Source organism: Xiphias gladius, chromosome 11 (assembly GCF_016859285.1).
Source record: "Xiphias gladius isolate SHS-SW01 ecotype Sanya breed wild chromosome 11, ASM1685928v1, whole genome shotgun sequence".
Classification (NCBI taxonomy): Eukaryota; Metazoa; Chordata; class Actinopteri; order Istiophoriformes; family Xiphiidae; genus Xiphias; species Xiphias gladius.
The window spans coordinates 2816366-2838430 of record NC_053410.1 but is presented as its reverse complement, the minus strand read 5'-3'; the positions used below and the strand labels follow the sequence as shown (position 1 = coordinate 2838430).

The 22065-nt window shown below is 45.0% G+C and overlaps 1 protein-coding gene across 1 annotated transcript in view; it reads right to left on the bottom strand.

The window, feature by feature from the left end:
* Window positions 1–22065, bottom strand: part of atrnl1a (attractin-like 1a) — a 242246-nt gene that overhangs the window by 191599 nt on the left and 28582 nt on the right. The window contains exons 2-9 of the mRNA XM_040139682.1: window positions 20319–20402; window positions 17952–18065; window positions 16878–17006; window positions 12788–12996; window positions 9186–9360; window positions 8632–8719; window positions 5065–5311; window positions 1744–1927 (exon numbers count right to left, since the gene is read on the bottom strand). Coding sequence (XP_039995616.1) covers window positions 1744–1927; window positions 5065–5311; window positions 8632–8719; window positions 9186–9360; window positions 12788–12996; window positions 16878–17006; window positions 17952–18065; window positions 20319–20402 — 1230 coding nt within the window. The remainder of the gene's footprint in view (window positions 1–1743; window positions 1928–5064; window positions 5312–8631; window positions 8720–9185; window positions 9361–12787; window positions 12997–16877; window positions 17007–17951; window positions 18066–20318; window positions 20403–22065) is intronic.

Genomic DNA, 22065 nt, shown 5'->3' with positions numbered 1-22065 from the left:
TCTGCCTTTCTGACGGTTCTTCAAGGAACACGCTGAGTCCCCTTCACCATCTGATGGGGGTCAAACTGTTAGAAGCATCTTTATTTTTGAAGAGTAACACATTTCCGACACAGTGTTCTCATTTTGGACTACTGACTAATATTTAGCACTGCAGAGCGAGCGGCAGCATAACGTGCACTACGCGTAGCCTATGTAAAATAAAACTGAATGGGAGACGCGCGTTGTGCGGACTCCGACTCACTGGCCAAAGAGAAATCCGGAACCTGATGCTGGACCGGTCGGAAACCACTAACGTAACGACGTCATGCACAGGACTGCGTCTTGCCACTGTGGGCTCGTCGGGAGCTTTTTCGCTGACGGAGGAGAGATTATCTTTACGTCGGTAGGGAGCTGTATAGAATAACTGGAATACCCCGAACTGTTTTCCATCTGGGAATTTCAAAAGTCAGGTGACACCCGACGAATTCCAGCTGGAAAGTTGAGAGCCGCGGAGAGACAGCAGGTAGCACGTGTGTGTTTAGACGCGCTGCATATGTGCGAGCGCACGCGTGTGCATGTACACTAAGTGAAAAGCAGGGACTGAAAGAGCCGAGCATCCTCTTTCACCCATCCATCTGCCTGGGGTCGTCTGAGGTCAAACCTGCCCGTCAGATCCTTCTATTCTCACTCTCCTCTCTCTGTCTCCATCACGCTGATCCCCCTTCCCTTACAGAGCGCTTACATACATACATACATGCATTTGTACTAAAAATGACCACTGGTTTGGAGCATCTGTTTCATCTAATATTGTACCATAACTCAGGTTTGTGAGAACTGCTTTAGCTGTCTGCTCCTAACACAAGTTTCCCATTTAAAGTGTTAATAATTAAATTTGTTCGGTTGAATTACACAACACTATAATAATAGAATAACTACTATTATCATCATTACTGGTTTTTTTGAATTTCATCATTGTTTCTGAGCGAAATTCACTTCGGTATAAGTAAACGCGTTAGCAGTTAAAAAGATCTTAGCTTTGAAATGTAATCCTAACTCCATAAACCTGAGCGAAGAAAGGTCCCTCTAAGGACGTTATCTGTACATTAACCGAAACATAATGTCTCTAAAGTGACAGAGTGGAGCTGATATTTTAATAATCACGAATGTAAAATCTGAGGAGTGACTAATAAGCTCAGCCGCCAGATTAATGTAGCGCAGTTAAACTGGACGAAACTGTCGTCCGGAGTGTGATGGAGAAGAGCACCTGCCGCTCAACGCTGTACTTAGACACAGTGGCACAGAGTAAATGTACAAACACAGGTAAACACTATTTTCCTCTCCCACAAACTGACCCAGCAAAACACAAAGCTGATCAACGCTTACTGTCGGAATTTGCCGAATTCGGATTTATACTAAAACTACCGATACCAGGTAAACACCGAGTAAATATTTTGGTCGCAGTTTTAAACTGTGTTTATCTGACTAAACGTGACAGACTGGTGACCAGGGTGCGCCCTGCCTATGACCCAGAGCATGATGGGATTGGTTCCGGCTCCCTGCAACCCTGAACAAGACAAATGGTTTAGAGAACGGATGAATGGGTTTCTACAAAACGACACTGGCAGCTCATAAAGTGCGGTCGCTATGGATGTCGATGCTATTTTGGTTTTGGCAGATGTCAGTGTTCCTGCGGGACAATATCTATTCACCGTTTGCTGAGAATACAGATAGGTTTTCACGGGTGACGTTATTCCGTGCTCTCACCATGTTCTCGTGTGGATGTGGTAGCGGTACATGTGGTCCACCAGGCCGTACTTGTTGTTGTTGAGGGCCTTGTATCCCCCGTGAATGAACACGCAGCTGCTGGCCTCATCGTACACGCTGCTGTGGCCGTAACCTCCCTGCACCAGCGCGCCTCCGGCAGACACAACCTTCCACGAGTTAGACCCTGAGACGCAGACACGGAGAGGAGAGAGGGGTCTGATTAATGCAGCGCTCTCTTTCAGAAAGATCAAAGTCGATCACTTAAAAACTTTTCGATGCTTCGGCAAGCTTGGCTTTTCTTTTTCCTGCCAAAGCAAAGCACTTTTAATTCTGGAGGTGAGACAGAGTGAGAGAAGAGAAACGAAGGGAGACAGAGAGAGTGAGCCAAACAGTAAACGAGGCCAGAGGAAATTAGGGTTTATTGAATTTAAAAGTACCCTTTTATTAGGCCAGTGTGATGCATACAGATTAATTCAGGTGCAGAGAAAATCTTATTAAAAACAGGCAGGGATTACATCATCCCAGCAGCCCACGATGAAGAAAAAAGACACAACACAACAAACAAAGTCTTAGAAGGAGGTGGAACTTCAAACGCCGGAGAAAACGTGCCATCATCTGGAACTGTAAACCCCTGAGAGCAGAGGGGGAGAAAGTGAACAACTGAGACGCGTAAAGAGCTAGAAAGCACTCAGAGACGGATGTCTCCGTGCAGTCCTCGAAAGTTCGTATCTTCTTTACTTCAAATTTGATACGCAGCAGGAGTCTGCATCTGAATGCACATGTGAGAACACCAGCAAAGTTCTCAGTACTCACATGGCCTTGTTTTGCAAGAGCCAGACTCACAATCACCACATTCCAGCCACTGAAATGTATAATGTTGCCCTGTAACACCACACAAATTCCATACAATTTACCAGGATCACTCAAACAACTAATAAAACTCTTTTGGCCGTATCCAATTATTTTTTATGTCAAATCTGGCGAAGACTGGATGGAATTTAGGGGGAGAACTACAGAAAAACTCTTTTCCCAAAAACTTTAAATGATGAACCATCACGAGCAGAAATTGGGTATGGCCAATGGCGGTAGATTTGTTTTGACATAAGGAGGCCAGGAAAAAGGAATTTTGTTAATTAGCCCAAAATGATAGGCTGTTATGAATCGCCACATAATGGCCCTCTTGAAACCAGGAAAAAAAAAAAAACAACTTTCCGTTGGTTGGCAAAATATCGCAAAACATTTCCAGTAAAGTTCGGCGGAAAGGTTGGCTAAGAGCCAGGCGAGAGAGTCAAAGCGTGCAGGACCAAAAACGTAACCTCCTCAGTGAGGGTGAGAAAATGGGAACTCGGCTGCTTTTGCAGCAAAGTTTTCTGATGAAAACATGCAAATAAAGCTCCATTGACGTACAACGAGTTGCGAAATGAAAGCGTAAAAGGGGGGAAAAGTCAGCAACGGATAGAAGAACACAAGCCCAGAGGAAAAAAAGAGCGAGAAGAGAAACACTGATAGAAAGAAGGGCGGCTAGGAGAAGACAGGGAACCAGAAGGTCAACTCTTATCTCATCTCTGGCAGCTAATTGCTGCAAACCTGCCTCTGCAAGTGGTCATTAAATCCTTTTATCTCATATTTTACACATCGCTCCTACTCCCCTCTGTTCATTTCCAGGTTGCACCGAATCCTAGTCACTCCCTCTGAAGCCTAATGACGCTCAGTGCAGACCTACGCCGCTACACCGTCAGAGGGTGAGGAGGGAGGAAGAGATAGAGGTGAGTGAAGATGAAAGTGATAGACAGATAAGAGGTGAGGGGGGGGGGAAGAGGTGAGCGAGGAGGAGCGACGACGGAGCGGGTCAGAAACTGAGGCCGGCAGATGAAAGGAAAGAGACGGAGGGAGACGGAGAGGGGAATGAAGGAGAGGAGGAAGGAAGGATGAGAAAGAGGGAGGATGGCGGGGAGTGCAGTGGATTCATTCATCCTTGTGTTCTCCCAGACACTCCGGCCTGGGCGGTGGTGTGCACGTGTGTCCGACGGAGGGTGCGTGCATGAGGGCGGGACGCGTGCGTTTCACTCTCCAGAGCGGGTCAAAGATCCATCCACCTCCAACCTCAGCTGCCGGCTTACAATGCTGGGCGACACCGCCATCCAGTGGCGGAAGAGGGGAAACAACAAAGTAGATTTGAAACGGCACACCACATGGCCGAAAGTAGGAGGAATCTGTGGATTCAGCCCCAGGAGGACTGGAGTGAGGGTGGCGATGGAGTCATTCCGGGTCATCTGGAAAGGCGCAGGACGGTGTCAAGGTTCAGGGAAGTTCCTCCACATCAAAGCGGGAAAACCTTTTCCTTCCAGACGCCGGCTCGGTGCACGGAGACGACGTCACGCCGAAAAGAGGAAAGCACCAAACACGCAGAGACAGAGGCGCAGTACGTGTCTCAAACATCCCTGTAGCACTTACGGATTCCCTTTAGTGACCCAGACCAAGCAACAAAAAATTCCTCAAGCGTGTGAACAGACGTGTCCAAATATGTGGTATAATGGTTAAGGATACACTTCAAGAAAAAAGGACAAGTCAGTGTTACCTTTTCAACGTTTAAGTTCAAATGAACTGTCACTGATTCACATTTAAGATGAAAGTTGCATAATCCTCTCTGGTCTGGGGTCAAGGTGCAATATAACACCGAAGCTACGTGGACATGGACGCTACAAGCAAATCCCAAAGAGTTCAGCGGCAAAAATGTAAGTAACTGAATGAAAACTACACTAGGAGCAAAGTCAATTAAAATCAACAGCAAAGATTTGAAAAGTCAGGAGCAAAGCTGAAGAGTGAACATTAAAAGACGGTAACAGCCGTGCAGGTATTGCTCCACAGAAACAGAACTGGTTGCCAGTTAAAGCTTTTCTCCTGAGCTCTCACACGCATGAGGCTTTGCTTCACAGCAACACTTCACTTTCTCGGCCAAAAAAATTTGCAGGGCCCACTCAGAAATTTTGACTTAGGCATAATTATGAGATGCACATGTCTGATGTCTTCCTGAAGGAGGAAGAAGCTAAAGCTAAAACTTCGGGAGTTGCCTGCCTAGCTGCCAGATTCTGGGGCAGGTTCACCAGATGCGTTTCCGCACGGCACTGAATCTTTAGTCCCGCACCTTTGGACCATCGACCGTCTTCTATGTTAAAATAGCCTCTGGAAAATGTCAGCAACTCGAAGAGTGCCTGTGTTTGACTTCCATCAATAATCAAACAATTAAACAATCACATCAGAGGAAAAAAAAAAAAAAAAGAAAGAAAAATCGATGAGAGCAGAGTCAGCAGTTGCACTTACCGATGTTGTACTCCTGAACTTTGTTGATGTAGCTGTAGACTGGAGAGTAGCCAAAGAAGATCAGCATCGCTGGTCCGCCGTCGGCCAGCTCCACCACGTGGGCCGTGTGCCCCTCCAGGGCGTAGGGAGGAGGCGGGGCGGGTTTCCGTAGCGACCACGAGCGCCTGGGGATGTCGAACACCCACATCTCGTCCGTCACATTGGCGGGTCCTCCTTCCAGCTTCCCGCCGAACATGTAGACGTCGTCCTGCAGGAGGAAAAGGACGGAGAGGGGTGAGTGTGCGATCCTTTCTTTAAACAAGATAGTTTCACCAGTCACGGAGTTGTTGAGCGAACTTGAAGCACATATCTGAGGAACGTGAAGATATGTGAGTGTGTGTTTCTTCGGCGCTCGCGTGCTGCCTCCAGTGGGCCAGAGCTCCGCCTGAGGAGAACCTCCCCCGAGCTGCTCATTTGTATGTTAATGGGAATTTGGCATCTGAGGTGAAATTCGTGGACCTGGGGAAGGAGAGGAGTCCTCGCTTTGTACGAAAAAGAAGAAACCTTCCGATGTTCAGATGAAGCCCACATGAGGCCTCATCGGTCCCAGTTCACTGAGTGTCTCTAAACACATGTTGTGAATGAATATCTGTGTTGTACTGATCACTGCCTGTTTTCCAAACATCGCTCATCTCGATGGGCTCAAGTAGTGCCGCTAAGTCAACGCCGCCTCCTCTGTTCAGCACGCAGGCGATGTTGCTGTGCATCTGGGACCCCTCACTGAAGGTCTGGGCCACTTGGGGGCACTGCGACAGCCTGTAGACACAGCACTGAACCACAACCCTTCGAAGGGAGACCGTACCCACAATCCCCCTTTCGGGCCCACTCACGCGGTTGCCGGTCTTCCCGGGGGCCAATCAAAGGAATAGTTTGACATTTGGAGATATATGCGCTCATTCGCTTTCCTACCAAAGAGTTAAATTGTAAAAAAAGATCTGCACTACTCACAGTCAGCAGCCGGTCAGCTGACGACAACAAAAGCCACCTGCCGTCACCTCTTAAAAACGCTCCAACTCAATTATTAACAAGTTTTATCTCAAGCGACACCTTTCACATGACACACAGCAACTTCATTAAGTCTGTAGTGATTAACTAACAGGCTCTAATATAGACTTTATCCAGAATCACCGCAGCCCCGCAGCTTGGAGTGCAACTATCAAGTAATTACATCAGCATTAGCAGGGCGGCAGCCACGTCAGGGCGTAGGAGTCACCTGAAACATCAGCGCAAAAGCGAAGGGTGGGAGGTGAAGGGCCAGCGGGTCCGACCGGACGTCTCTGCTACTCCCAAAGATGAAAATAAAAGACGCACGCCTGCTTTGCGCTGCGGTGGAACGCGATTCGTGAGAAGGCGACAAGCTTCAGACAGGAAGCGAAGTGATTCTTTTCGTCCACCCGTCGGTGGGAGAGGTAGAGCTTGAAGTTGAAGTTGCCCGTGCAGGGGCCTCAGTCGGCCGCGCTGTCCTCCGGACCAAATCTCACCTTCGTCACAGAGGAACAGAGATTTGTCCTCATTCCCCCTCCTGTCCTGTGCCATTAAATGACTTCTTCCACAGTATTTGGACAGTGACAATCACTCGATGCCCCCAAAACTGTGAAGTGAGTGATCTATTTGGGACACGTGGATGATTCTGATATTCTCATTTCTTCACAGGTAAGGTGACTAATGAGCCTGTCTTTCAAAAAGTGTGTCCTCTGAAATGACTCCTCATCACGGCATTAAAAAGAAAAAGCTTAAAATGGACTAGAATAGCGTTTTTTTTACCAACAGTCAAAACTCAAATTATTCCATTTACAACTTGAAACACAGTTTGGAATTTTTATTTGATAATTTAATCAGGAGATTAATCAATTATCATCAATAATAAAGTAGTGCAACTCAACTGACGAGTGGTTTAATCCACTGCTTTATACATTTACATTCACTCATTTTGCTTTTATCCAAAGCAACTTAGATGGAAGGGAGAACACTCAAGCTTGGGCACGGTAGGAGTTCAATAAGCCGCAGTGTGAGGAGACCAGGTAAAGGAGGGCAGACTGAGGGCGAGCTGGGCATGTTCGGGTGTTAGAGGCGTTAGGAGAGGAGGTGCTCTCACAAGAGCTGAGTCTTCGGGGGATTCTGCTCTGCTAACCGCAAGCTAGAACGGTCTGGACCGAGATTTCCTTGTGTGCAGGGATGGCAAGGCCGGGCGACGTTCCTCGGGGGGAACCCGGTGGCCGAGAGGGAGCACGAGCCTGCGCGATGGAGTTCAAGTAGATGGGCCCGAACCCAGGAGTCACTCTTTGAGTTTGATTCGGGTGGCCGTCGGTAGCCCGTGGAGGTCAGTGCGCAGCGGGGGCACGTGCCCTCATAGGCTGATCGAAAACCGGACGTGCCGCCACATTCTGGACCATCTTTAAGGGTTTCACTGTGTGTGAAAGGAGGCCCACTACAAGGACATTGCAGTAGTCGAGGCGAGAGATAAAGGTGGCCTGCGCCATTAGTTGGGTGGTGTACGGAGTCAGGTTGAGGCCCGAATTTACGCGGAGTGTAAAGTCCAAACATTTTCTTTAGGTGTTAGGTCCAAACTGCTTTATCTTTCAGGTTGTAAACTGCTGGTTAAAACAAGGTTCGGGTTCATCTGCAGATTTGTGGGCATCCAGTTCTGCTCTACAATTACGTGAATATTCCAAAACTACACGGTTAAAGACCTGAAAGCTGAAGCAGCTGTGCTGTGCTCTCTTTCCTCCTGCTCTGCCTAATTCTGTTTGATTTGGTGCCAGATAAATAAAACTGACTTCACTTGACTGAGGTTAAAAAATGATCTTTTATCTTTTCTCTAGAAAATGTGCCATAACATCATTTTCTTTTTAGTAAAGCAGATCTGTGAGAATTTAAAGGAGTTCATACGCTAAGCCGTCTCCTGATGCAACAGGACTACTCACGTTAAGGCTGAACACACACACACACGCGCACACACACACGCGCATTTCAACGGTGGTAGGCAAGAAGAAGCTACAAGAATATTTATGTCTTGCTGATGGAAGCTTGGCAGGAAGACTGATGTCCCCCCCGCTCGACCGATGAGGAACAGCGGATGTGTTTGTACAGTGTGTGTGTGTGTGTCAGACATGTTGTATAATTCAAAGTGCTCTAACACTGTCAAGGTAAGCACATGACGTAGCCGATATACGAGCCGTGGACGGGTCTTGATTGGTTTAATTGGCTACAGTGCACTGGTCACTTGCGGAGGCGTCTGACCCGCAGTTACTGGGGAAGACAACAGACCAAAGCGCGAATATTAAACTACCAACGAAGGTTTTCTGAACTTGTAGAATAAATACTGAAATTTGCAGCTTCCTTGGCTTAATTGTCTTGAGTGTGTACTAAGTTCACATTTGTCTGGGTTTGCCTGTGCTGTACTTTGCTAATTACAAATTGACTGCACTGCATCTGTGTTTCACCTGATGAGCGCGCATCCTTCACACGGGGCCTCATCGCCATACCCTACTGCGTGAGACCACTTCTCTCTGTCGTGTCATGCGTTACCTGGTACAGAGCCAGCGAGTGCCCGTATCTGTAGAGGGGGCCGCTGCCGACAGGCACCGCGTCCCACGTGCCGGTCTCCAGGTTGTAGCTGCGGGAAGGGGAAAAAAATAAAAATGAAAATCAAAGGACAGAACCGAGCAAAAGACTTCAAGTCTGATGGTGAAAAAAAGTTGCAGTCCACTCTGCTCACTGGCAGCAAAGTTAAAGAAAGTTCAGCATACATTTTTCACACACTGGCCCCATTAAAACTATTCTCTATTAGCAATTTAGAAACCACGGGCCGCGATTTACCCACGCATGTACGTACAATTGTCCCTGGATCGCTGTGATACTGAAGAAACCTTAAGAACACGATGATTCCCAGGCAGGTTCCGGAGTTGTGAGGAGCGACTTTGTTCTATGACTTCTAAGCAGATTTACTGACATTTTTTTTTGCCGTGGATCACAGTCCCAGAAAGTGTAGGTCATGCCGAATCTAAACATTTGTGTGTCAGGTGTTCAGATGTGAGTTGTGACGGATTTGGGTTCTCTCCCTTATAACGTCGGATGCTCACTTGAGAACCATGTGGTAGTTGGAGTAGTTGAAGGAGTAGCCTCCCACCACCCACATCAGCCCGGAGTGCACCAGGGCCTGATGGGACGCCCGACCCAAAGACTGCGCCAACGGCTTGACACTGGGCAGCACCCAGAAGGCCTCAGCGGAGGGAACAGACAGAGAGCAGTCTGGACCTGAGGTAGGGGACAGAGGGTGGAGGAGACACATTTGACTTAAATAGCATCTTAATTCTTTAGCCTCAAACGCAGTTAAAAGCCACAGCCGTTACCAAATAATAATAATAATGATCATAATAACAATGTCAAGGTATTTGAAGTTACTGTGTGTAGTATTTCACATTTTCTGACTTTGGCACCCCCCGCTGGTATTATCAGAAAAGGCCCGCAGATGTGACCTAACGCTGAAAGTAACACGCAGCCTGTACCACTTTTCCCCAGTGGTCACTCTGCAGTACGGTACATAGTGTAAGTATGGCTTCATGGCTTTAATTTTTTTCTTATTTCAATGGGCGGAAATGAAAAACAAAAAACAATCTCATATAATTGTTTGTCAAAGTCACCGTTCAGAAGCATAGAAAGTATAAATGTACTGCACTACAATTATCTATGGAAAACAGCTGCTCATAAGAGAGAGAGAGGAGACGTGTCCTTATCAGTAAGAACTGATAGTTCCAACAGATAATAAGTCACTTACAGTGTAGCTTGTGTCTGGATAAAGCATTTACAGCAAGTCTCCATTGCTGCATGTTTTTGTACTGGAAAAAACAAAAAGCGAAAAGCAAAAACAGACAAGAAGCACAGGGATCGGAGTCAGGAGCCGGTCAGACAACACCAGAGCAATAGAGGGTGCAGTCAGTTGCCCCCCACCCCGGGGCCTCCTCACGGGGGGCAGCCAAAGGGGCTAAAATCGTCAGGGGTTGTCCGACCGGTGCTCGGTATTCAGAATGGCACCACGCGAGAGATAAGAACAACCAGGAGGAGAAGAAACTGTTGATACAAGCTGCTTTCGTACGTACGTCTACATATCTCTGTGGAGGGATGAGAAGACAGGAGGGACAGAAGGGACAAATAGCAGCACTTCCTCTTTTCATTAACACCATAAACATATATTTCACTGGGAAACGGCGGTTGCTACGGCGACCAGCACCTTTACTACCCGCACTGCTTGGGGCTCAGGTGGCTGCGCTCGGGCTGCGTGGCAGTGCCCACCTGACTCATCGCCCCCACAGACACACACACACATCTTTCTGACTCGCCGATGTCTCGACCTCTCGTTTTTTTTGGTTTATTTATTTTTTTTATGAATGACCCTTCACTCGTAACATTCAGAACTAGGTGGGTAAATCCTGTCGTGTCGTTTCTTCACGACGAGCAAAAATTAAGTGATTGTCCCTCAATTTCTTTGCAAATATTAAGGTTTAGTTCAATTCTTGCCTCAGATGAAAGTCTGATATTTGGTTGTCGTTTGAGGCAGGAATTAGAACAGAACTGCTAGATGTGGAAAACACAGGCCAACGAAACGACCCTTAAATGAACGGGTTAACGAGATCTGGCTCCATGTCAGAGCCGAAGAATTATCCACCAACACTTTCATGACAATCAGATGGTGGAATGAAGGGTTTTTGAATTTGTCTACGTTCCCGTGTCGTGCGTAACTGTTTCACAGTAATATTGTTATATACTGTCATGACGGATGAGGCACTGACCTTAGTTTGTGTCCTGCTGATAAATAAAAGAACGGTTTCATTTTTTTTTAAAAATAATTACTTCATACATACATTCAATGTTTCACTCTTCAAAATTCCAGGTGGCTGCGTTCGGTGTTGCTATTTACTGTTTTATTTATCTCCAGATGTCTTCAGAGAGATAATTTAATACTAAATGAGTTTCAATTTCAATTTGGCAAGGTTAATGTAACATTGTAAATTACACATTCATGAGAAATCCCTTCAAAAATGTAGGACAAATCCAGGTTTTTCATTAAGACCGTTGGTTTTTTTTACAGTACTTAATGGGGTTTTTCAGCTCGTCCAAACTCAAAGATTAACATGCAGCCAAAATCAGCTAAATTAGTGCTTTTGGGTCGAGATTTCCAGGGTAGAAAGTGGCTTCACTCCTCTCATACTGTTTCTATTTGTGCTTCATCCAGGAGGGGGCAGTGCTTCACCTTGTAATCTAACGTCGGTTTGAGCACCATCTGAAGACTCTACGTGTACATTCACCAGACTCATTTTGGGACTTCAGGATCACTTCCTTCAACATATGAGCCCGTCGCCTGGGGAAACCGGCAGCATCTACAAGCCAGTCGCTGTTCATCAAATCCATTCATTCATCCTTTATCTGAACTCATAAATACACTGAGGGAGAGACTTCAGTTACAACATAGCCAAGTTAAAAAATTAACAAAACGTCCGAGGCACCAAGAAACACAGAAACTTCAAATAATAAAACCTTAAGAGTAAAATAAAGCAATTAAAGTTTAAAGCAAATGAAATCACTTAAAGCAAGAAGCTGGAAGTGAGATAAAACGAAATAAAACATTTAAATTGCCCTGCGGATAAAAATGAGTTTGGCTTTATGATCTGCAAAAACAGCAACGTAGTCCAATCATCTGAGCATGTTCGATGCAAGGAAGCAACGGAGTCATGCAATGTAAGGGGGTTAAAAGCACCAGTGAGGGCCATAATAATTCAAATACATTTAAAAGTTACCTCTCATCGATCCAAACTCCACGATACTAGTCCTCCGTCGCTCTCAGTATTTAGACCATTCTTACTAGACATGATGAGATTATCATCAAAAAAACATTTTTGGCTCTGGTGAAAAACATGAATTTAGTTTTATCTGCATTCAGAACTAACTCGTGGTTATTGAGTGCAACTTGTAAGTCAGCATCTATTTTTTGTATTTTTGTATTTTTGGCCGACTGCACCAGTTTGCATCAAGAAATATGCTTCTTTTCTAAAAAGGGGGAAAATCAGCGTAAAATTACTCTCAGTCAGAAACCATGATGCCATGTATGACAAAGTCGTCGAGTGTTCACAAATGAAAAATCCAGAAAATAAAGAAGCCACATGTATGATGAGCCACTAAGAAAGATTTCTCAGGATATTGCAGCCATTGTTTGACGAAATAAAATAATGTTGAACCGGGCAACATAATGTTGGGCAGAAACAGGAAGACAGCTGCTGTCACGCTTTTGTGTTTTCTCCTTTTGTCTGTTTCCCTTTAGTTCCCTTTTCACGTTAACAGTGAACAAAACAGAACCATCAAAAAGTTCCCCTTTACGACCAGCATCACGGGAAACTCGGCCTCTGTTTTGAGGATAAATGACCCCGGCACCGGCCCCATTTGTAGCGATTACAGAGCGATTATATTGAGGCACATCAATGATACATGGCCCTCTTAAAACTTGGCACGTTCTGCCTGTAAGCGTGGACTCCTCTCTCCTCGCTACAAAGTCCCTCGCTCGCCAGGCCAAAGAGCCGTCCGTATCTCGACATTCCCCGGTGAGAGGTCTCTCTACAAGCGCGCTCGGTTCATTCACACGTCTGCATTAATTTCCCGGATCTGCCCTGTCCCGTTTGCCCGGGTGCTTTACCTTGCCAGCTGTCGTTGCAGACGCAGAGCTTTTCCCCGGTCAGGTCGCAGTAGCCGTGATCCGGGCTGCCGCAGTTGTCTCTGCAGTACGGGATGTCGCAGGCCTCCCCTTTCCAGTACTCCTCGCACTCGCAGTACACACGACCCGAGGCCGAGTTCGCCGTGCTGCATCTGCCGTGGCCCGAACAGTTGTTGGGACAGGAGTTTATCCTGAGGAAGACACGGTTGGACAGAAAGTCCGGGAAAGCTCTTCACGGTCATAAATTACAGCAGGCACAGAGAGTTCATGAGTGTGACTGGCAAACTTTGACATACTGTGGATGCTCCATGAAGTTAATACAATTGTGGTTTTGGTTGGTTTCTTTCATACAGTGAAATTTATTACAAGGTTGATAAAAAAAACAAACAAAAAAAAACAATAGTGACAATATAAAATTGTCGTTTAAAAAAATATATAGAAGAAATTGTTTAAAGCTCTACCAATCAGTATTTTTATTTTAACAATGGATCAAATGACTATTCGTTATACAGAAGGGGGTTATAGTGCTGGACCCACAGAAAATTATAACCAACTCTGCAGCTCTCTGGGGCTTGTGAGCCCCTTTTAGCCTCTTTTAGCCGATGGTTTTGATTTTTTTTTTGGGGGGCGTTTTCACCGTCCGGTTCAGTCCCTCAGTGGTCTCGCCAACCTCAGTCTCCTGCGGCAGCAGACGACTGCCTTTAGCGACCAAGCTCTGATCAAGCCACTGTACACTAACCGCTCGGTGCCAAACGACCAGGACTATGTTTGAGCTGTTAATTTCTCATAACGGGTACGGTTACGAGAAATAATGCACTCACTGAAGGACAATTAGCCTCCACATCACGTGTTTTTTGGGTTCTTTTTAACAGCTGCGTGGTCCGTTGTGGATTATTTCTTATTCATCAATACCACGTACTTTAGAAATGACCTTCAATGCCCCTCAGAACAAAAAAAAGCCCATAAACAGATTTTTAGCCATTTGTCTGAGAGGGATTCACTTCCAATAAATCCTGGCTTTGGCCAAAAGCGTCTGCCACTTAAATGCAATGTAATGTAACAAGGAACCATGGTCCACAAAAGAGAGATGACGAAAGACACATACAGTTTAAAAGACAGACAGAAAGTAGAGACAAAATGAGAGACCATTGGAGCCTCAATTATATCATGAAATTACATTAAACGCCGTTTCTCTGTAATATCAGATAAATAAAGAAGCTGAAAGAGAAAACACAGATGGAAAAAAGGGGTCAAGGACCAGAAGCGGAAAACATCTTTTTGTTAATACAGAAGGCTGGTTTGCCGCCGTGACAGGGGGGTCGTCATGACAACCTTTACCTTCTGTCGGCGCGTGATGAGAACCTTGAGGCTGTGCGACTGTGCGCTGGCTTCGCCGTCCTCACCCCTCCCATGTGTCCAGCCTACCACGTATTCAGCTTTTTCCGTCGAGGCTATCACTGCCGGCACAAAGCAGCCTGGTGTGTGTCTGTGTAAGAGGGGGTGACGTGGTGTAGACAGTAGGGCTGGGAAACAAAAACGGCTTCCCACACAACTGTCCTAACCGGATTTATTGGTTATTTTTAACCCCATAAATGCATCTTTTGCAATGCAGGACTACATTACACCCTGTCTAATCAATTCATTTCATTCCATCAAGCACTCAGCTCCCTGGTATTCCCCAAACTGTTTGTCTTTGTCAGTGATTTTTCTATTGTTGCTTTTTTTTTCTAAAAAGTGCATAGGTATGCTCATTCCGTCACTCTGGGTTTGACGTGGTCACTGTGCGTCACGTTGCGAGTGACGCAAAAGACACTCTGAAATCCGATTTTTCACGGTCAAAGCGACGGGACTGAGACGCATCTGTAGTAATCCGATTGGAATCGCGATCCAAACCATCTCCAGATGTCAAACACTTTCTGAAATCAATCCGGATACAATCTGGGTGTGCCAAAAAACAGATTTGGCCTGGCCGTCTGAACAAGGCCATAGAGTTCTCTCAACTGCGTCAACCTTGCTGCTATTGACGAGTAAGTATCTTCCCCGGCCAAATTTCCAACCGCAGAGGGCCGGAGATCTCACGAGCGTGCGCCCTCCCGGAGAACGGCGGCACCGAGTCGTTGTGGCCCAGGCTGGAGAGAAGGAAAGAGGTGCCGCGACATTCCAAAAGCTGAGGGGTGCTCTGAAAGTCTTTGGTTTGTACAGAAGCAGCTGAAAAACCTATGAGAAGTTACAGCAGCCTATGTGTAAGATAGGACAGTAAGCATGAAATATAGGAAATAAAATTTAAATAAATTAACTCAAATTTTTCTGACATCTATAGATGATTGTAAAAATTTCGTAAATGACAAAAATATATTTTTTTGTGTCTTTGTTATTGTCTATAAAATGTTTTTGACCGGTTCTGATTTTAAAATGTGACTTAATATGCTTTATAAAAGCGCCCAGTCGCCAACAAACTGACTTATGTAGGAGGGTTTGGAAAAAACACCGGTGCATTTGAGGGGTTAAAAACAGCCTGGAGGGAACAAGTGTATGTTCACGGTGGCAAAGAGGATGTAGCTTGACCATAGCAAGCTGTACGGACGTTAGCTGGCTAGCAACAAATGCACTGAGCGCACTGAAAAAACGCGTTTGCGACAGCTCGGACGCTCAAGAAATCCGTTCTTTTTGGTCTTTTCTTCCCCTTTCCAGCCTCCTTTTGTCTCTGTCCGTCCATTTAGTGGACTCATACAGCTTTTGTAATAAGGCTACAACTGAAGCGGCCGTGACCACAACAGTACTTAAAGTACTTTTAGTTGCCTTAACGTTAGGCAGAAAAAAAAAACAAGTACTGGTCATACCACTGATGGAACAAAGCACATTAATTTTGCAAAGCACTGACAAACTGCCTGTTTTGTCGTTGAGGGATAACGGCTCCATCTGCTTCAGCTGCACCGTGCGGCTATGAAACTTGCAGCTATGGCAAAAGGAACGTTAACTTGCCGGTGGGAGCCTGCTGCATGCCTCCTCACAGTCGTGACAGCTGGTGCAATTGACCCGGTTTTCACGGCAGACATTTTGATTTGCCTCAGCAGGAGAGGCACGGGGGAGACAAATTTCACAAGCGAGAGCTCGGTTCCATTAAGTGTCCCAGTCACGCCGGCAAGCCAGCATTCACAGTACCAAAACCCTAGAAGGAGCTAACCTAAAAACCCAATGTAGCTGTTATTAATGAAAAGTGTTGGGTCTCTGTAAATATAACTATAAAGGGTCCCGGTCTAGACCTGCACTACATGGAAAGCGCCCTGAGAAAACCCCTGTTATGATTTGGCGCTGTATAAACGAAATTCAATTGAATTGAAATGAATTACTAGTTACACCTGCGCTTTGCCTGTTACGATTCGCCAAAATGTCCAATGACGCTAATGTGACGCCTCAGAGGTCTAAGGTGTCCTATTCGACTGGGTATTTTCAGTAGAGACAAGTCCGTGTTAAAGCTTTCCTCCGGAGCAGAGCGTGTTATAGTACCAAACAGCTCACACATCCCGCAGACACGTAGCCACAGCGTCACTGTCTTGTGAATAGGTAACAATTCCAGTATTCCACACTCCTTTTTGTGGTTCCCACCAATTCCTGAGAAAAATATCCGACCATTTAGCCGTTTCCCTGTCATCGCCAGCTGGTCGCTAACTTTGTGTGCTGGACAGGTAGTGTAAAGTGTATCGAACTTTGTTGACATGGGCTAAAAGGGGCAACAACAACAAAAAAAAAAAAAGATGTGTTGAGCTGCAAAGTTGCTGATAATTGGTTGATAACTGTGCATAGCTATGGGACCGCTTTCACGTTACATGGTCAATTGATCCATTGTTAGTATAGAAAAAATAGATCATCGGAGACTTAATGGTGTGCGTCTCCGAAGGTACTGTTTCAATTTCTCTAAAACCTCCAAATGATGCCGATCCTGACCTATATGAATCCACAAGTCTGTGTATTTAAATAAGCCTGACAGCGGGAGAGAGAGGCGGACAACAGAGGAGAGAAAAAGGGAAAAGAGGCTAGAGAGGAGTCGAGGGCGGCGGACATCTAGACATACGAGTAGGCGATGGTGAAGCCGGTCAGGTTGTAGGCAGCGTCGCTGAAGAAGTGAAGCAGAGCGTAGCCGGATGTCGTCACCACTTCTGGCACTGTCTCATTACCCCTTGTCTCTGGTACCACTAGACCACTGAAGAACAGTTTGACAGAAAGAGAAAGAGACAGAAAGCCCCTCTCAACAAAAAAAGTAATAATAATAAAAAACCTTTTGAAATAATTTACGGACACTGGTCTGAAAGCACCACTAGAGAGCTGTGAGGCGAAAACGATTCCATTTCAGGAACTGCAGACACCACAAAAAATATCACAGTGATTAGCTTTAGAGTAGAATATCATGGCAGAGCAGAGTCATACCGCATTTCATTTTTATTTGTTTGATGAGGTTTTTCACCGGGGCTTGCCGGTTTCTTCTTTGGAAATGTATCTGCAAATGTACCCTCGGCCATAATGAGCCTCCTCCCTGCTACGGCTACAGCTGTTTTTTTTTCTTTGTTTTTTTTTCAACCCATCCCAGTATGTACCAATTTATTATAATTAATGTAAGCTCGTTCATTGTAGATAATAATGCTACACAAGTCCAGGCTTTTGCATATTCAAATGCCAGATGATTTTTTTCTTACTTGGAATAGGCCAAATTAGCCCCTTCATATCCTGGGAGCAACTGAACTCTCCACAGGAGATAAACTCGATGGAGCCGAGTGGAGAGTGGGAGGCTGGCAAGGTCTTGTGATTATTGTTATTGTGTTACTGTTTTTAATGAATTTGTGTTAAATGAAAAGAGTGCTAGCCACATGCTTGCAGATTCTCCTGTGGGAAAAATGAAAAATATGCAATGAAGTAGTATTCGGGGCTAATGTGAGTAATTGCAATATTTGCCCTCTATTATCGCTGCATTGTGGCACGGTGGTAATTATGAGGCCCTTTGTTTACCTGTACGCTGAATCATTTGACTTGGCATAAAGTGCAAATTTGTTGGACCTTTTGAAGCTGTGCCAAAGGCTATCTGAGTCATTTCCATAACCCCCCCACACACACACACTCTCTCGTTACCCTATCCAGAATAGCAGGTGCCTACCTGAAGACGGCAATCAAGGGGGCGTAAATGGAGTCTCCATCGTAGACGTACATGTGGTCCCAGCTGCACTCTGTGGCAAAGTGATTGAAGCGCAGCCTGAGTACTGCATTAGGACTGGGAGACAGGGAGAGAAACAAGATTGATGAATATATATGGCCTAGTATATGCTTCGTATGATTCTTACTTTCCAAAAGTGTCTCCACTATTTACGAAGTCTATGGCACTGGTCATAAACTGACACTTCTGGGTCCCACGCATGCCTCAGAAAACCCTTTTGCTGCAGTGAAGTCATTTTGAAGCATGTCCTATCCCTAATACAGGTCTCCTAGAGGCTGCGATTGGTGTGTTTACATGCGCACTGCTATCACAATTTCGATGAGGTTTTATAGAGTATCCTGGTTATGTGTTTTCCCAAATGTAAAGACCATATCCTGGCTTCAGAACCCTGAAATAAGTTCGTATTACAGTTTTGAGAAACCTGTACGTGCGAAATGGAGTACTCTGATGGAAAACCTCGATATTGTGGCAGTAAAATGAAAATTATAATGACATTTGATGCAATAAGGATCTAGATGCTGATATAAAGGTGAATAACCAGGTTAATCTATGATCCAGTTAAATGTCATATCCCAACTATGATCAAAACCTGAGTAAGACTCAAAACTGGGATACGTGTGTGTATGTAAACGCAAACAACGTTCATCGTACTGCACAGCAGAGCAGTGTTCGATGAAACAAGCAACATACCGATGACTTTGACGCTCCTAGATCCTACCAGCAGTGGGACTAAAAGTAGAAACGCTGCTAGATTGTGCCCCTTTGGACACATTAAACACTCTCAGTAAATTTGACGGCAATCTGCCCATTCGATTTTGAGATTTCCTATGTGCAAATGAAACCTTGTCATTAGTTCTGGAGATACCTCGTCGTGGACTGATGTGACTGTCATGGGGAAATTTTGTCCTGGCGGTGGCACCAAATCGAGGTCAGGCTGTCAACAATTTCGGTTCTGGAAAACCATGAATATCTATATAAAACTCAATAGCAATGTGAAAGAGACATTTTGGAAGAAATGGTGAGCGCAGTGATCCAAAAGCTGTCCTCACAGTCAGTTGTAAACATGCCTTTAACATGTGTAATAAATTTTGTAAAAGTGAATCCAGACTACCCGGTCCTTTAAGAGGATCCAGTTTTCCAGATTTTAAATGAATGCCTATGAAACTCTGTTGCAACATTAATATTTGTTCGCTTTGAAAGCCGTGAACGGATCAAAAACAACTCCTGAGTGCAAAACTGAGCAAAGCGGAAAGTCGAGGTAACCAGGAGGACGACAAATGAGTACAATTGGATCCAGTTGTGCAAGTACAAATACACAGTTGTCCTATACAAGGCTGGATAATCTCAGATTTATATGTTTACTTACAAGTACAATAACGTACACAGAGACAAAAGAGTCTTTCAGTCAGTGGTACAGGAGCATGTTATTACTGGCAAGTGATATAGACACAAAAAGAAGAAGAGCCAGAGATGGTACGATGCATGTGTGAAAGGGATCGATGTGCTGTATCTGTTGCGTACCACGTGTTGAATTTTGACCTGTTGGTCAATACAAGGTCAACAAAGTCAGACGGTCACCAGTCGTTCCGCTCAGGGGGGGGGCACGGACATCTTGCACCAAATTCCGTGGCAGTCCAGCCAAGTGTTTAAGCCCCTCAGGCAAAGTTGTGCTTTGGGCTTCATAAATGAAACTGATTTGACTGCACTTGGGAAACCACTTACTGCCATCAAGAATAGCCGCTAGTATGGCGGGAAAAAAAAAAAAAATTCTCCATTGTCTTCTCAAATATGTTACTGAACCCAAGCTTTCCTTTAATGTCTCTCACGGAGTTAATGGACGTCTTCATTCCTTCGCACAAAGCCAATCTAGCATCCCTGAGGATGCAGAGACAATTAAAGTGATAAACCTAAACGAGCCATGTCTTGATTCCAGATGTGTGAGAAAATAATCGTTTTTTTTTTTTTTTTTACAGCTGTCATTCTGTTCGTGACTATTGAAACGCTGCACACCACTGTATACCTAACATTTAGTGCGAGCAGGCACCGCGTGACATTCAAGAGCAGAACAGACCGCACATGCAGCACCTTACATACCATTACAGTATCAGTGTGCGCGCTCAGATGATGTGGCAGGCTTTTCTGGAGCACAATAACTACACTGAAACACCAACTCCTTCTCTTTACACGGTAATAAAGCTCTCTTTATCTGGAGCCCATGAGCCAGACACAAAAAAAAATCCCTGTTTTTAGCCAAGTGGAACTAGGTGAGATTAATGATGATAGGAAGAGGGTAAACATATCGATACTTACTATCCTTCTATCAGCCAAGTGCATTTGGTCTTGTATTTATAGTTCACTGGTCCATCCGTGAGAGACCCTGTCAGGTCTGTTAATCTGTAGGAAGTCACACAGAGGGGAGAAAAGACAAGTTTAGTGTGATATTAAGTGATAATGGTCAACGTCATGTGGTCAAATCATATGATTAACTGAAGTAAAACAAAAGACTTTCTGTGGCCTGGTTCTGGCCTCCACTTGGAAAAGCCAGAAGGGCACTAAGAGACTGCAGACCTCCGCCAAGGCCGATGACGAGCAGCATACACCAGACTTCAGAGGAAAAAAAGAAAAAAAATCAAGTTTATAGTCAATGATCCGGATCTGCCCACGGCCCGAGCCCCATCCCTCCACCCAGTTTGGTGCAAATCAGTTCAGTAGTTTTTGCATAATCCTGCTTGACAACATAAACCATAACAGCCAAAACTTTGGAGTTGAAGCCGCAGCTTCTCACACTTTTATCTCGTGAGCCCTCAAAACAAAGAGATCCATTTTCACATCAGGGAGGCTCTCTGTCAGTCAGATCATGGGACGTATAGCTGTAACTGGAATGTTAGATTTACTACTACTAGATCACGTCTAGCACATTATAACACGGTGCTAAGAGGCTGTGTATCTCACGAAGGACTGGGCCAGCAGTCAACACTCTGCTTTATTTTATTTCACTTTCTTCTTTTTCTTTTTTTTATTGCAGAATATTTCATTTGTCAGAAACCAGCAGAAAGGTTTCGAAGATACTGTTCCTCTTGACTGGCAAATCAAATTTAGGAATTTTAAATAGATTAGTTTGAATTTATACAAAAAAAAAAAAAAAAAATCCACATCATGTTTGACCACGTGATGAAACCCAAGCAAAATGAAATAATACAAATTTCATGAGAAACGCCTTTGAATAAAGGAAATCACCACTCCTGCTACAAAGCTGCAACAGCTCAACCGCAGCCTACGTGTAATTCTTATTAGGCAGTTTCAGATGATTTCCTGTTCCCTTTGGCATATTCAATAGCTTTGGGAACCCGCATACCGTATCAAATCCTGATTGCCAGATTTCCCTCTAAAGAAGACAGATGACGGCCATCAGACTCCTACCTAGCATCCCACACAGAAGGTCGTCAGAGGGAGCTTCGTCTTACCTGGTCCGACTCCCCGTGCTACACAGTGTTGGCCTGCATCAGTCATTCTTTCTCTTTCTCCCGGCGGTCCCCTTTTGTTTGGTTATAGACAGTTTTCTCTCTCTGCGCCATTCAACATAAACACAGTTTGTTTGGTTTTTTTTGTTTGTTTTTTTCCCCGGGTGCTCTAAGACCAAACTAGCAGCGCTGATTTGTGCCACATGGGCAGGATTTCCAAGAAGAAACAGCAGATGCAGCTTGTGCAACTCTCAATCCACAGCCTGTGGCGACTGAAGGCTGAAAACACGATGAGCGGATGGGACTTGCAAAGTGTTACCTACATATATTCTGTATCATTTACACGGTTACTGCTAAATTTCAACTCTGAATTCACTTTAAAGGATTAGTCCTGACATTTAGTGTAATATGCTTTTTCATTTTCTTCCGAAGAGTTGGACGAGAAGATCATTACCACTCTCATTCGTTTAACTTTGTTCCGTCATCTTGGATTATCTTATCTTAGCATAGAGACTGGAGGCAGGAGGAAGCAGCTAACTGATCCTACACTTACACAAACATGAGGTCGATGACAGTCTGTGACTCTCCGCCACAAA